The sequence below is a fragment of the Ranitomeya imitator genome, chromosome 5, assembly GCF_032444005.1.
Source record: "Ranitomeya imitator isolate aRanImi1 chromosome 5, aRanImi1.pri, whole genome shotgun sequence".
Classification (NCBI taxonomy): Eukaryota; Metazoa; Chordata; class Amphibia; order Anura; family Dendrobatidae; genus Ranitomeya; species Ranitomeya imitator.
In genome coordinates this window covers 440309078-440323735 of record NC_091286.1, presented here as the reverse complement: position 1 = coordinate 440323735, position 14658 = coordinate 440309078, and the positions used below count along the sequence as shown (strand labels likewise).

Here is a 14658-nt window from a genome sequence, read left to right as displayed (position 1 = left end):
GAGATCCATTCTCTTTTGCAGTGGATGTCTTACTTCGAATCACAGTTCACTGAACAATACTGTAGATGAGGCTATATTGTTTAATCAAAATTTTTTAACGACCACAATGTGGTTCATAAGTGGGATGAATCTCATGACTGTAGAATTTGTATTTTGTAAAGGCAAACCTTTCAGGAAGCCAATCTACACTAACTGTAAGTATGAAATGTGACAAAGCAATTATCTATATATATATAATCGTATAAGGGGCACTTCCGTCTGTCTGTCACGGAAATCCCAAGACGCTGATTGGTCGTGGCTAGTGTTGAGCGATACCTTCCGATATCGGGAAATATCAGATCGGATTGGATAGGACCGATACCCAAAAAATATCGGATATCGCCGATTCCGATACCAGAAACCAATGCAAGTCAATGGGACAAAAATATCGGAATGAAAATAAACCCTTTCTTTCCTTGTAGGTTTATTCTACACGAAGGAAAACAACTAAGAATAATGTAGAATGTATTGAGGAGGTGGAGGTGACATTAAAGGCATAGAGGTTTAGCCCAATCAAATGGAGCAGCAGGAATTTTTTTTTTTAAGACGTTCGACATTACAAAGATATTGACTATGTTAAGCTTTTTTATGTCTTGTCAGATATTTATGTTTCACTACTTCCATGCTCTTCACCTTCTTTTTTACTTCTCCCACACTTTCTCCTTCATCATCCTCAGCAGCAACATCTTTTTCATCAACTTCTTCTTCACCTTATTCATCTTCTTCTTCTTCACCTTCTTCCTATTCTTTTTTTTTACATTCTTCATATTCTTCTTATTCAACTATTATTATTATTCATATTCTACTTCTTCATCTTCTTCATATTCTTCTTCCTCATATTATTATTTGTGACAGGCATTCCTGTAGTTGTTATCTATAAAAGTTTGAAGATTACACGTTCCATTCTGCCTGTCATAAAAGATTTACAACAGGATTTGTCAGCGTTCAGTTTGGCCTGCAGCAGCAGGTATTTTCCCGGGGCACCACGAGGAGGAACGGACTCACCCCCATACATTGCTTAGTTTTCTTCTGCTTATAATTTAGATAATCTTTTGCTCTGATTTTTAGTCTTATGCTTAATGTTCTTCTGCTTTTTGTTATGCAGCTTCTTGTTCTTCTGCTTCTTGGTCTTATGTCTCTTGTTCTTCTGTATCTTGGTGGTTGTCTTCTTGTTCTTTGTCTTCTTGGTCATCTTCTTCAGGGACATCGTCTTGGTCTTCTTTGGGGTGGTCTTCAGGGTTGTCGTCTTCGGGGTCGTCTACTTCGGGGTCATCGTCTTCTTCGGGGTGTACTTCAGGGTTATTGACTTCGGGGTCGTCGTCTTCTTCGGAGTGGTCTTCAGGGTCGTCTTTAGGGTCGTCGTCTTCGGGGTCGTCATCTTCTTCGGGGTGGTCTTAAGGGTCGTCGTCTTCAGGGTTGTCATCAGGGAGATCCAGAGTGATTACCAAAATCCATTTCAAAAAGCTTGAACTTGGAAATGTAGCAGATGGTACAAGAAGGATGAGGAACTGCCGAGAACCTGCTGATGGTACTGGAACCCAGATGAGTAGCAGAAGGTACAAGAGCCAATGGAACTACCGAAGACCAGCTGATGGTACTGGAACCCGGTTACTAAGCAGGACGTACCAGTGCCAGAAAGCACTACCAAGGACCAGCAGACATTGGTGGAACTTGGATACCGAGAAGGAGGCACCTAAGCCAAAGGCACTGCCTGGAACAAGCTGATGTTACTGGAACCCAGGGGGACAAATTCAAGATTGACTTCCAAAGAACCATCTAATGGTACTGGAACTCAGATAGGCAGCAGAAGGTACACATGAAAAAAAGTTTCAAGGCCGCGAGTTACCAAAACCCACAGTCCTACAGGGGGTGCTTGTTCTATTGGCACTACGGAGCCAGCCTTCATTTCCAGATTCCACAGCCTACATAGGAAGTACCTAAACTGCAGGCACCATAGAGTCAGCTAACCCGACCGCCACCCGACAGGACAACGTAGGCAAAGTAATGTTGACTCTACCCAGAAACAGCTGACGTGCTGGAACCAGGCTGGGCAGGAGGGAGTACCCGTGCCAAAGACACTGCTGGAAAACAGCTGGCAGTGTTGGAGCCCAGGGTAAATACTAGAAACAGAGTGTAGCCAGAGGCCTAATTGGAGCAAGTTTAAAATCAGTAGTAGTGTGAATGTGGACAGAGCAGGAGAAATTGCCAGACACACCGCAGGGGATCAGCTGACGTTACTGAACCCCAATAACACTGGAGCATGTGTTGACTGTGCAGACAGCACTTCTGAGCAGCAACTGGCGGTGTTGGAGCCCAGGGTAAATACTAGAAACAGAGTGTAGCCAGAGGCCTAATTGGAGCAAGTTTAAAATCAGTAGTAGTGTGAATATGGACAGAGCAGGAGAAATTGCCGGACACACAGCAGGGGATCAGCTGACATTACTGAACCGCAATAACACTGGAGCATGTGTTGACTGTGCAGATGGCACTTCTGAGCAGCAACTGGCGGTGTTGGAGCCCAGGGTAAATGCTAGAAACAGAGTGTAGCCAGAGGCCTAATTGGAGCAAGTTTAAAATCAGTAGTAGTGTGAATGTGGACAGAGCAGGAGAAATTGCCGGACACACAGCAGGGGATCTGCTGATGTTACTGAACTCCAAGAACACTGCAGCACTAATGCAAAAAAGGACAATGTATGAGGCAGTGATGCACGTTGAGCAGAAAGGCTCCTCTATCTACTCCTATATAGTGTTTGCAAGCAATCTAGCTGGATACGGCTGGAACCACACTAATAGGAGACATCAGGAAAAATAAGCAGCACTAATGCAAAAAAGGACAATGTATGATGCAGTGATGCACGCTGAGCGGACTACAACCGGAGGTGGCTGCAGAACACCTTACAGTGTGAGCTGCACTCACACACAGAGACCTCGTTATATACTACGTGACTGTGCTATATACTACGTGGCTGTGTTATATACTATGTGGCTGTGCTATATACTACGTGGCTGTTCTATATACTATGTGGCTGTGCATACATACTACGTCGCTGTGCTATGTACTATGTGGCTGCTATATACTACAGGCTGTGCTATATACTACGTGGGTGTGCTATATACTACGGGATGTGCTATATACTATGTGGCTGTGCTATATACTACATGTCTGTGTTATATACTATGCGGCTGTACTATATCCTGCACCCGAACCCCCGACATCCAGCATCCCGAACCCCCGACATCCTGCGACCAATTAGCGACAGACGCAGTCCAGCCGCGAATTGACGCAGGATTTAAACCACGCTTCGCTGACTGGCCGCGGCTAATCAGCAATATTGGCGTGGGATTTAAACACCGCTTTAGTGATTGGTCGCGCATGGCCAGCCGCGAACAATCAGCAATATTGGCGCTGTATTTAAACACCGCTTCAGTGATTGGTTGTGCCCGGCTGGCCACGACCAATCAGCGACAGGTGCAGTCCGGCCGTGAATTGGCGTTGAATTTGATCCACGCTTCGCTGATCCGCCAGCCGGGCGTGACCAATCAGCGATATTGGCGTGGAATTTAACCCCCACTTACAGCGCGATGTACATACATACATATTCTAGAATACCCGATGCATAAGAATCGGGCCACCATCTAGTTGTGTAATATCTGTGCATTGGACAATTCATTGTCATACTGCGTTTCCACATAATTAAGACAGGACCTTATATTATTTTTGCTCTGAATGATGGGTTAGGGTTTATTTTTAGGTAATGTCTTATTTTTTTCCATGACCAACATCTACATTTATTCTTGAAAAAAAAACATGTATTTATTCACACACAGTATAATTGTCATCACACACACTGTACATAGACATGTACATACACACAAACACTGCACATACACATGTATGTACTCACATTGCACATACACATTTATATACACACACTGCACATACACGTGTATCACACACACATGCTGCACATACACATTTAAATACCCACAGTGCACATACACATGTATGTACTCACATTGCACATACACATGTATATACACACACACTGCACATACACATGTATATACATACACATGTTGCACATACAAATGTTTATACACACACTGCACATACACACCATCCTGTCTAATGTTCAGTTCCTCTAGACTTTTGGAGTTAAAAGACCATTGGTTACATCATGGTCACATGACTATGATGTCACCAAAGATCCTTAAGTAGTCTTAACCTTGGAATAGAAATGTTGGAGGCCCTTAAAAGAGTGAGAACCTTGGGTAATTTCCCAATTCCCCACCTAACACCGGCCCCTCTTTCCAGCCTGTCCCCACTTCAATTCCTCTAGATTCATGCAGGTAAAATACCTTTGGTGACATGATGGTCACATTACCATGATGTCACCAAAGATTTTTAAGTAGTTTTGCCTCGGAATAGAAATGCTGGGCCCTCCTAAGAGAGTGAGGACCTTGGGCAATTTTCCAGTTTGCACTCCCTCTTATGCCTGCCCTGACTGTAACTAGGGCTTATATTTTGAACAGGTCTTATGTTTCAGACAAACTCCAAATATCCTATAAAATCATACTAGGGCTTATTTTTGAGGTGGGTCTTATTTTTGGGGAAACACATGTGTACAAGTGCCCATCAACCTCCCCAACTGAAAGTGAAATTTATGCTCACCTGGCATCCAAGATGTATTACCTTCAAAATTAATCATATTATAGTTGGATTATTTAGATTTAGAAATGGCTGATAACATATTACTTTATGATTGGAGCTATTAGGATTTATTTAGTTAATCCATAATGGCATTTACTTAAGCACTGTATAGTACTGTATTGTAGGTATTAGATTTTATTTGTTATTTTTACATATTGAGTAACGGCTCCCTTGTAATTCTTTTTATATCTAATGAATTTTTGTTACAATATTCTAAGCAGGAGGTATGTACATTATATCTTCTTATTGTACAGGTCAATAATATCACAGTTGTTCTAGATTGAAATCTAAAGTACTAATCTCCATTCTATAATTTCAATGTTTTATATTTCCATTTTTTATTTGTAGATGTGTTTACCATACTAATGATTGCACAACTGATTGCCTATTTATTTCTCTATTTTGCGAATATTGAATCCGTGTATCAAGATATGCAGGTGAGAACCACTTTTAAATTTGTGCATCTTACATAGAGTGTAATGTGCCTGTATGTGTTTTTTGCTTATTCCACTAACTTACAGTAACTAATAGTAGAGATTTTTTCTTGACTGCCCACTATCTTCTAAATGTTGAGGATTAAAACACTGGAGTGACATCGGTATTGGTGCCTGCACTTCCTGTCTCTTCTGTCGCCGGGCGGCACTGTGCTCATATCGAGGGCAACATGGGCAACAACTTTAGTTCTTTGTTTTCTGTTATTTGTAGTTCCACCCAGGCTGGGAGTTCAAGAGTTCAATAGTTAATTTCTGTCAGTGTTTACTCTCTGCTATGTTGCCTACGCTGATTTGAGCTCCTGAAATGTTGCTCTCCATTTTAATTTGGAGAATGACTTTGTGCTTTACTTGTATTTCCAATGGATATTCCTGTTTCTGACCTTGCCTTGTTTACTGACTATTCTCTTGCCTTATGAATTTGTCCCTACATGTATGTCCTGTACTTACCTGGCTACCAGTCTATGCTTTCTGCCAGCATGCATCATTTGCCAGCAGCCTGTCCTGTGACCTTAACCCTGGGGCCCCTGTGTAAGTCTAGCTCTCTGTACAGGGGCTTAGGTGTGAAGGCCAGGGCAAGCCCCGGGATCTGGTCGATAGAGTGGCTTAGCCTGTCAATGGTATCTATTTTTTGAAAAATGAATTATGTTCCATAGATCTGTAGCTATGTGTTCAAATATATACATATATACATATGTTTATGTATGAAATACATATATATATCTATACATGTATAAACAGGAGGAACAAGAGTCATCAGGTACAATTAGTAAATACAAATTTTATTGAAAGTTCAAAAGCCCAATAATCGCAAATCACCACAAATAGATCAATAAAAAAATGAAACAAATGCAGAAAAAAGAAAGACAAAATTTAAATAAATGAAAGAGTCATTCATTACTCCTGCCCGGTTGTATACATAGATGCAAATTCATTTAAAGTGCTTGTGCAGAAAGTGCATCACCGTACCAGGGTAAAATCCCCTCTCACACAAATGATGCCATTGCATTCAAAGCGGTTGCACACCGAGAGGACTTACCACAGACAGAAGAATGAAGACCCTAAATATGGTGTTAGTCGACCCACAAAGATCCCCGACGGGCGTTTCACATGTTTCCCACACCGCTTTATCAAGGGGATTGTCAGGATATACCAGCAAGGACCTTTTATGGTCACATGGTGTGTCACCTGGTGTCGGCAGAGCCAATCATGGCGGTTTGTGGGTGGCGCATGCGCACCCTGTTTTGCAGGCCCTGAATGGCACGGCTGCGCAAATTCAGGGAGGGAAGGTATCCCCATGCGCGTGAGCAGAAGCAAAGAGGCACGTCACCGTCCAGCAGGAATCCAGAGACACGGTGCGCATCCACACAACTGCCATTGTCACGGTCTATGACCGGATATGGATGGCACATAACGTATGGCTCGATTCAATCCACAAAAAGCAGGTATAATATCATAAGTATGCCAACACAATATTAGATATAAGACATCTTAATAACATAGTAACTAAATGGCATAAATTATTGTCCAAATGTCAAGAGTTGCCATTGAGTCTCATATATGAGAATATGGGTTTTGGTGTCATCATTGGCCCAATATGGCGAATATTCGAACACATGGTTGGTCCATCTTTCCAAGGTCTGTCATAAGGAGAATCTGACCGCAAAATCAGTCCCGCTGCAAGAATCATAGAAACCTAAAAAAAAATGTAAAATCAATAATAAAAAAGTATTAAAAACAAGGGGACAGACTAATACCATATGGAGGGGGGGGGGGGGGGGGGGGAAAGAAAATATAAATAAAAAGACAAAAGAACCAAAAAACCACAAGGAAAATCAGGGAACGGCGGAAACACAATTGAGGTGAAATCCAAAATACAGACATCTATAAGAAAGACCCAAATGACAATGACTCATTTAAACCTCTAGGAGTCATAGTATCCAATACGACAATCCACTTGGTTTCTACTTGTGCCAATATATTCTTGGGGGAGATTACAAGAAAATATTGGCACAAGTAGAAACCAAGTGGATTGTCGTATTGGATACTATGACTCCTAGAGGATTAAATGAGTCATTGTCATTTGCGTCTTTCTTATAGATGTCTTTATTTTGGATTTCACCCCAATTGTGTTTCCACCGTTCCTTGATTTTCCTTGTAGTTTTTTGATTCTTTTGTCTTTTTTTTTATATTTTCTTTTTCCCTCCTTTCCCCTCCATATGGTATTAGTCTGTCCCCTTGTTTTTAATCCTTTTTTATTATTGTTTTTAAAAAATTTTTTTGATTGTTTCTATGATTCTTGCAGCGGGACTGATTTTGCATTCAGATTCTCATTATGACGGACCTTGGAAGAATGGACCAACCATGTGTTCGAATATTCGCCATATTGGGCCAATAATGACACCAACACCCATATACTTATATATGAGACTCAACGGCAACTCTTGACATTTGGACAATAATTTATGCCATTTAGTTACTATGTTATTAACCCTAGAACGCATACTCATAGAAATCTACACATTCACGCACCTGGGGCCTTTTAGGCCTGTTTACAATTATCATGGAATAACTCAAATAAAAATACTTTTCAAAGTTTATTGCAAAGTAAGGATGCATTCCTACTAGCGCAGGGGTCCGCCAGGATGGGATTCCGTAATGGATCTGACCTCCTGGTGACCCCAGCTAAGGCTGGCGGACGCATACCTGGGGCCTTGCAGGCCTGCCAGGTTACTTGTTATCTATTTTCTGTAAAATTACTTTAGTTAGAATTTTGAAACTCTAGGTATTCCTCAGGTATATAGTTGTTAGTAATTTCCAGTTGTTCATATATTTTTATGTTATAGGCATTTCGGTATAACAACCTTTTTTTGGGACTACCCCATATTCATGCACCTGGGGCCTTTTAGGCCTGTGTGCAAATAACACGGAATAACTCAAATAAAAATACTTTTCAAAATTTATTTTACAATTGCAAGGTAAGGATGCATTCCAACCAGCGCTGGGGTCTGCCAGGAGGGGATCCGTAATTGATCTGACCTCCTGGTGACCCCAGCTAAGGCTGACGGAATCCCGCCATTCCGGCAGCCTTAGCTGGAGTTACCAGGAGGTCAGATCCATTATGGATCCCCTTCTGGCAAACCCCAGCGCTACTGGGAACACAGCCTAAGATGTGTATATTTCAAAACATAATTATGTGCATAAAACAACAAAAAAGTAAGTAAACGGCCAAAAATAGGCATTCTATATGCAATTTTGTTATGAAAACATTTTTTGGTTGTAGCAAACTTGGTGCAGGAATATTTATTTGTAACTTTACATATTCCCCCGACAATTCTTGCATATTATTTTTTCGGCTGAATGTTCCTTGCATGCATTTTGCCTGCAAGTAGAACAGAAACGCTCCGATTTTCTTTCCTTCTTTGCTGGACAAATATAGCAGTGCTTTCTTTTTTTTTCTTTTTGCTCTGGATGTTCCAGAAAGCGTATTCCACATCGGATCATTGCCTCCGTAATTTGCCTTGATAAGCATATCATGCTGCTTCTCTCCATCATAGTAGGCGTCAAAAGTTCATAACAAAGTTCTGTCAAAAATAAACGTCTCTTGTCTTTCGTGTTGGCATGGAATTCTGGATTAGTTTGACAATAAACAATGTAGCTATTGAGGGCTGACACATCATGGATATTGGAAAAAAGGGCAACAGGCCAACGTTTAGTCTGCCTTTTGCACGAATACTCTCCAATCATTTCGTCCATCTTGTCGACACCTCCTTTTGTCTTATTATAATGCAGTATGATTTCAGGTTTTTTTTTCCTGTCATCGGTGACAATACTTCCATCATGATGCATTGTACTCAGTAATATCACGGATTTCTCTTTCTTGGCTTTATAAGACACCATTGTTGCTTGATTGCAGAAACCGAATACACTCTCGTAGATTGTTCGCTGTGCATTGTGCTTCATGATTGGAGGAATTTCGCGGTGGTTTGGCCTCATAGTACCAACAAGTGTAAGTTGATTTTGAAGCAAAAAGTTGGCCATTTCAAAATTGGTAAAGTAATTATCCATTGTAATATTTTTTCCTGAATTGAAAATTGGTAGAGCAAGTGTTTTTACTATGTCGGAACATAGGTCTTTCTGGACTGGAGCATCAGCTTCTTTGCCACAGTAAATCAGACCATTCATCCCATAATAGCTTGCTGAATCGCACATCCAGAAAATTTTTATGCCATACTTAGCTGGCATAAAATGTTGTCATGCAGAATCCACACTCTTCCCAGCAATAGCAGAGTCATAAAAGTTCTTCCCCAGCAACAATACAGACAAAAAGACTGAGTATCACATGTAAACCTAGTACAGGCCTAAAAGGCCCCAGGTGCGTGAATATGGGGTAGTCCCAAAAAAAGGTTGTTATACCGAAATGTCTGTAACATAAAAATATATGAATAACTGGAAATTACTAACAACTATATAACTGAGGATTACCTAGATTTTCAAAATTCTAACTAAAGTACTTTTACAGAAAATAGAAAACAAGTAACCTGGCAGGCCTGCGAGGCCTCAGGTATGCGTTCTAGGCTTAAGATGTCTATCTAATATTGTGTTGGTGTACTTATGATATTATACCTGCTTTTTGTGGATTGAATCGAGCCATGGGTTATGTGCCATCCATATCCGGTCATAGGTTGTGACAATGGCGGTTGTGCGCATGCGCGCTGTGTCTCTGGATTCCTGATGGACAGTGACGTGCCTCTTTGCTTCTGCTCGCGCGCATGGGGATACCTTACCTCCCCACGCTTGTGCAGTGTTGCACGGCGCCGAGCCGTGCCATTCAGGACCTGTGGACGTGGTGCGCATGCGCCGCCCACAAACCGCCATGATTGGCTCTGCCGACACCAGGTGACACACCATGTGACCATAAAAGGTCCTTGCTGGTATATCCTGACATTCCCCTTGATAAAGCGGTGTTAGAAACACGCGAAACGCGCGTCAGGGCTCTTTGTTGGTTGACTAACACCCTATGTAGGGTCTTCATTCTTCTGTCTGTGGTAAGTCCTCTCGGTGTACAACCACGTTAAATGCAATGGCCTCATTTGTGTGAGAGGGGATTTTACCCTGGTACGGTGATGCACTTTCTGCACAAGCACTTTAAATGAATTTGGATCGATGTATACTGTAGAAGCGGGCAGGAGTAATGAATGACCCTTTCATTTATTTAAATTTTGTCTTTCTTTTTTCTGCATTTGTTTCACTTTTTTATTGATCTATTTGTGGTGATTTGCAATTATTGGGCTTTTGAACTTTCAATAAAATTTGTATTTATTAATTGTACCTGATGACTCTTGTTCCTCCTGTTTATACATGATTTTCGAGTGGGTACTTATTTTTTGCTTCTCTGATGGGCTACTCATAGCTCAACCTTGAGACATAAATATGTCACTGAGGTATGTGTATCTATGAATATATATACAGTTGTGCTCAAAAGTTTACATACCCCGGCAGAATGTTTGCTTGGCGTTTTTTCAGAGAATTTGAATGATAACACCAAAACGTTTTCTCCACTCATGGTTAGTGTTTGGGTGAAACCATTTATTGTCAAGCTACTGTGTTTTCTCTTTTTAAATCATAATGACAACCCAAAACATCCAAATAACTGTTAGGTGTCGAGTTCCCGCCTCTGCACAGGGGGAATCTCGAACCATCTCTGCTGCAGTCTCCCATTCTTCTCCAGTTGCAGTGGAGCCTGCTCAGCAGAGACGTCGGTCCCAGCATCTTGCTCAGTCCCACTCTGTACAAAGAGTTACTGCTGCTTTTCCAGCTTCTGCCATTGAAGTCAGTGCTGGGCAGCGGCGAGCAGACGCTTCTGGGACTAAGTCCTGCTTTTCTCGTTCTGAGCATGCCCTGAATAAGATCTCTCAGTGGAGATCAAGGGTCACATGATCAGATACTGCAGCTAAGTCCATTGGTCCTTTCAGGAAGGTCCTTTAAGTGCTAGGACAAAGTTCTGCTTTGCACACACTGAGCATGCCCTGGGCAGAATCTCTCAGTGGAGATTTAGGGTCACATGCTCAGGAATGGCAGTCTCTCATTGACCTTCTAGGAAGGTCTTTTACTTGCTGCAGCTATATAAGGCTCGCATGGCCGCACGGCCATGCGCTAGTGTACATTTGTATACGCGTGTTTGTTGTGAGTGAAAGTAGTTAATTAAATACCCCTACCCTATTGTATGACTGCTCACATAAGGAGTATGGCTGCTACCTAGCGCCCGACTAACCACTCAATGTGTTACACACGAAACAGCGCCTACTGCTGTGACCGCCAGTACGGTGCCACACGCAATTAGAGCGCTTCTTTAACCCTAGACAGGGTTGTTAGTGGCGTCCGCCAGTACAGCACAGTTCGCACTCTCGTGCTATTCAATTATTAGTTTTGTTACTTGCGGTGTTATGACCTGGTGGTTAGGACAATAATGGACCTGGTGGTTAAGAGCACACGGAAAGACCTGATAGTTACAATAATACAGGACAAGCTCAGGGACGTGGGAACTCTGCTGACCGCAATCCCTAATCCTATCACACACACTAGAAATAGCCGTGGATTGCTCCTAACGCTCCCTATGCAACTCGTCACAGCCTAAGGAACTAGCTAGCCCTAAAGATAGAAAAATAAAGCCTACCTTGCCTCAGAGAAATTCCCCAAAGGAAAAGGCAGCCCCCACATATAATGACTGTGCGTAAAGATGAAAATCACAAACACAGAGATGAAATAGATTTAGCAAAGAGAGGCCCGACTTACTGAACAGACAGAGGATAGGAAAGGTAACTTTGCGGTCAGCACAAAAACTACAAAAAAACCACGCAGAGGGCGCAAAAGACCCTCCGCACCGACTCACGGTGCGGAGGCGCTCCCTCTGCGTCCCAGAGCTTCCAGCAAGCAAGACAAAAATCAAAATAGCAAGCTGGACAGAAAAATAGCAAACAAGAGAAAAACAAGCAGGAACTTAGCTTCTGCTGGAGAATACAGGTCACCAGAAAGATACAGGAGCGGGCTAGACCAATACTAGAACATTGACAGGTGGCATGGAGCAACGATCTAAGTGGAGTTAAATAGAGCAGCCAGCTAACGAATTAACCTCGTCACCTGTGGAAGGAAACTCAGAAGCCGCAGCCCCACTCACAACCACCAGAGGAAGCCCATGGACAGAACCAGCCGAAGTACCATTCATGACCACATGAGGGAGCTCAACAACAGAATTCACAACAGTACCCCCCCCTTGAGGAGGGGTCACCGAACCCTCACCAGAGCCCCCAGGCCGACCAGGACGAGCCAAATGAAAGGCACGAACCAGATCGGCAGCATGAACATCAGAGGCAAAAACCCAGGAATTATCTTCCTGACCATAACCCTTCCACTTGACCAGGTACTGGAGTTTCCGTCTCGAAATACGAGAATCGAAAATCTTCTCCACCACATACTCCAACTCCCCCTCAACCAAAACCGGGGCAGGAGGATCAACGGATGGAATCACAGGCGCCACGTATCTCCGCAACAACGACCTATGGAACACATTATGGATGGCAAAAGAAGCTGGAAGGGTCAAACGAAATGACACAGGATTGAGAACCTCAGAAATCTTATACGGACCAATGAAACGAGGCTTAAACTTAGGAGAGGAAACCTTCATAGGAACATAACGAGACGACAACCAAACCAAATCTCCAACACGAAGTCGGGGACCCACATAGCGCCGGCGGTTAGCAAAACGTTGAGCCTTCTACTGAGACAATGTCAAATTGTCCACCACATGAGTCCAAATCTGCTGCAACCTATCCACCACAGTATCTACACCAGGACAGTCCGAAGACTCAACCTGCCCTGAAGAGAAACGAGAATGGAAACCAGAATTGCAGAAAAAGGGCGAAACCAAAGTAGCAGAGCTGGCCCGATTATTAAGGGCAAACTTAGCCAAAGGCAAAAAGGACACCAAATCATCCTGATCAGCAGAAACAAAGCATCTCAGATATGTTTCCAAAGTCTGATTAGTATGTTCGGTTTGGCCATTTGTCTGAGGATGGAAAGCCGAGGAAAAAGACAAATCAATGCCCATTCTAGCACAAAAGGATCGCCAAAACCTCGAAACAAACTGGGAATCTCCGTCCGAAACGATGTTCTCCGGAATGCCATGTAAACGAACCACATGCTGGAAAAACAATGGCACCAAATCAGAGGAGGAAGGCAATTTAGACAAGGGTACCAAATGGACCAACCATCTTAGAGAAGCGATCACAAACCACCCAAATGACCGACATCTTTTGAGAGACAGGGAGATCCGAAATAAAATCCATAGAAATATGCGTCCAGGGCCTCTTCGGGACCGGCAAGTGCAAAAGCAACCCACTGGCACGAGAACAGCAGGGCTTAGCCCGAGCACAAGTCCCACAGGACTGCACGAAAGAACGCAAATCCCGTGACAAAGACAGCCACCAAAAGGATCTAGCCACCAAATCTCTGGTACCAAAGATTCCAGGATGACCAGCCAACACCGAACAATGAACCTCAGAGATAACTCTACTAGTCCATTTATCAGAGACAAACAGTTTCTCCGTTGGGCAACGGTCAGTGCTATCAGCCTGAAATTTTTGCAGCACCCGCCGCAAATCAGGGGACATGGCAGACAAAATTACCCCCTCTTTGAGAATACCCGCCGGCTCAGGAACACCCGGAGAGTCGGGCACAAAACTCCTTGACAGGGCATCAGCCTTCACATTCTTAGAGCCTGGAAGGTACGAAACCACAAAATCAAAACGGGAGAAAAATAGCGACCATCGAGCCTGTCTAGGATTCAACCGTTTGGCAGACTCGAGATAAGTCAAATTCTTGTGATCCGTCAAGACCACCACGCGATGCTTGGCTCCTTCAAGCCAATGACGCCACTCCTCGATTGCCCACTTCATGGCCAACAACTCTTGATTGCCAACATCATAATTGCGCTCAGCAGGCGAAAACTTTCTAGAAAAGAAGCCACATGGTTTCATCACCGAGCCATCAGAACTTCTTTGTGACAAAACAGCCCCTGCTCCAATCTCAGAAGCATCAACCTCGACCTGAAACGGGAGCGAAACGTCTGGCTGGCACAACACAGGGGCAGAAGAAAAACGACGCTTCAACTCCTGAAAAGCTTCCACAGCCGCAGAAGACCAATTGACCACATCAGCACCCTTCTTGGTCAAATCAGTCAACGGTTTAGCAACACTAGAAAAATTACTGATGAAGCGACGATAAAAATTAGCAAAGCCCAGGAACTTTTGCAGGCTCTTCACAGATGTCGGCTGAGTCCAATCATAAATGGCCTGGACTTTAACAGGGTCCATCTCGATAGTAGAAGGGGAAAAAATTAAACCCAAAAATGAAACCTTC

General features: G+C 43.0%; 1 protein-coding gene across 3 annotated transcripts in view; it reads left to right on the top strand.

Annotated features, from left to right (window-relative positions):
- Positions 1-14658, top strand: part of LOC138638123 (probable cation-transporting ATPase 13A5) — a 553152-nt gene that overhangs the window by 520527 nt on the left and 17967 nt on the right. For all 3 annotated transcript variants that reach the window (XM_069727147.1, XM_069727148.1, XM_069727150.1), the window contains 2 exons: positions 22-194; positions 5099-5187. In XM_069727147.1, the coding sequence (XP_069583248.1) occupies positions 22-194; positions 5099-5187 (262 nt within the window). The remainder of the gene's footprint in view (positions 1-21; positions 195-5098; positions 5188-14658) is intronic.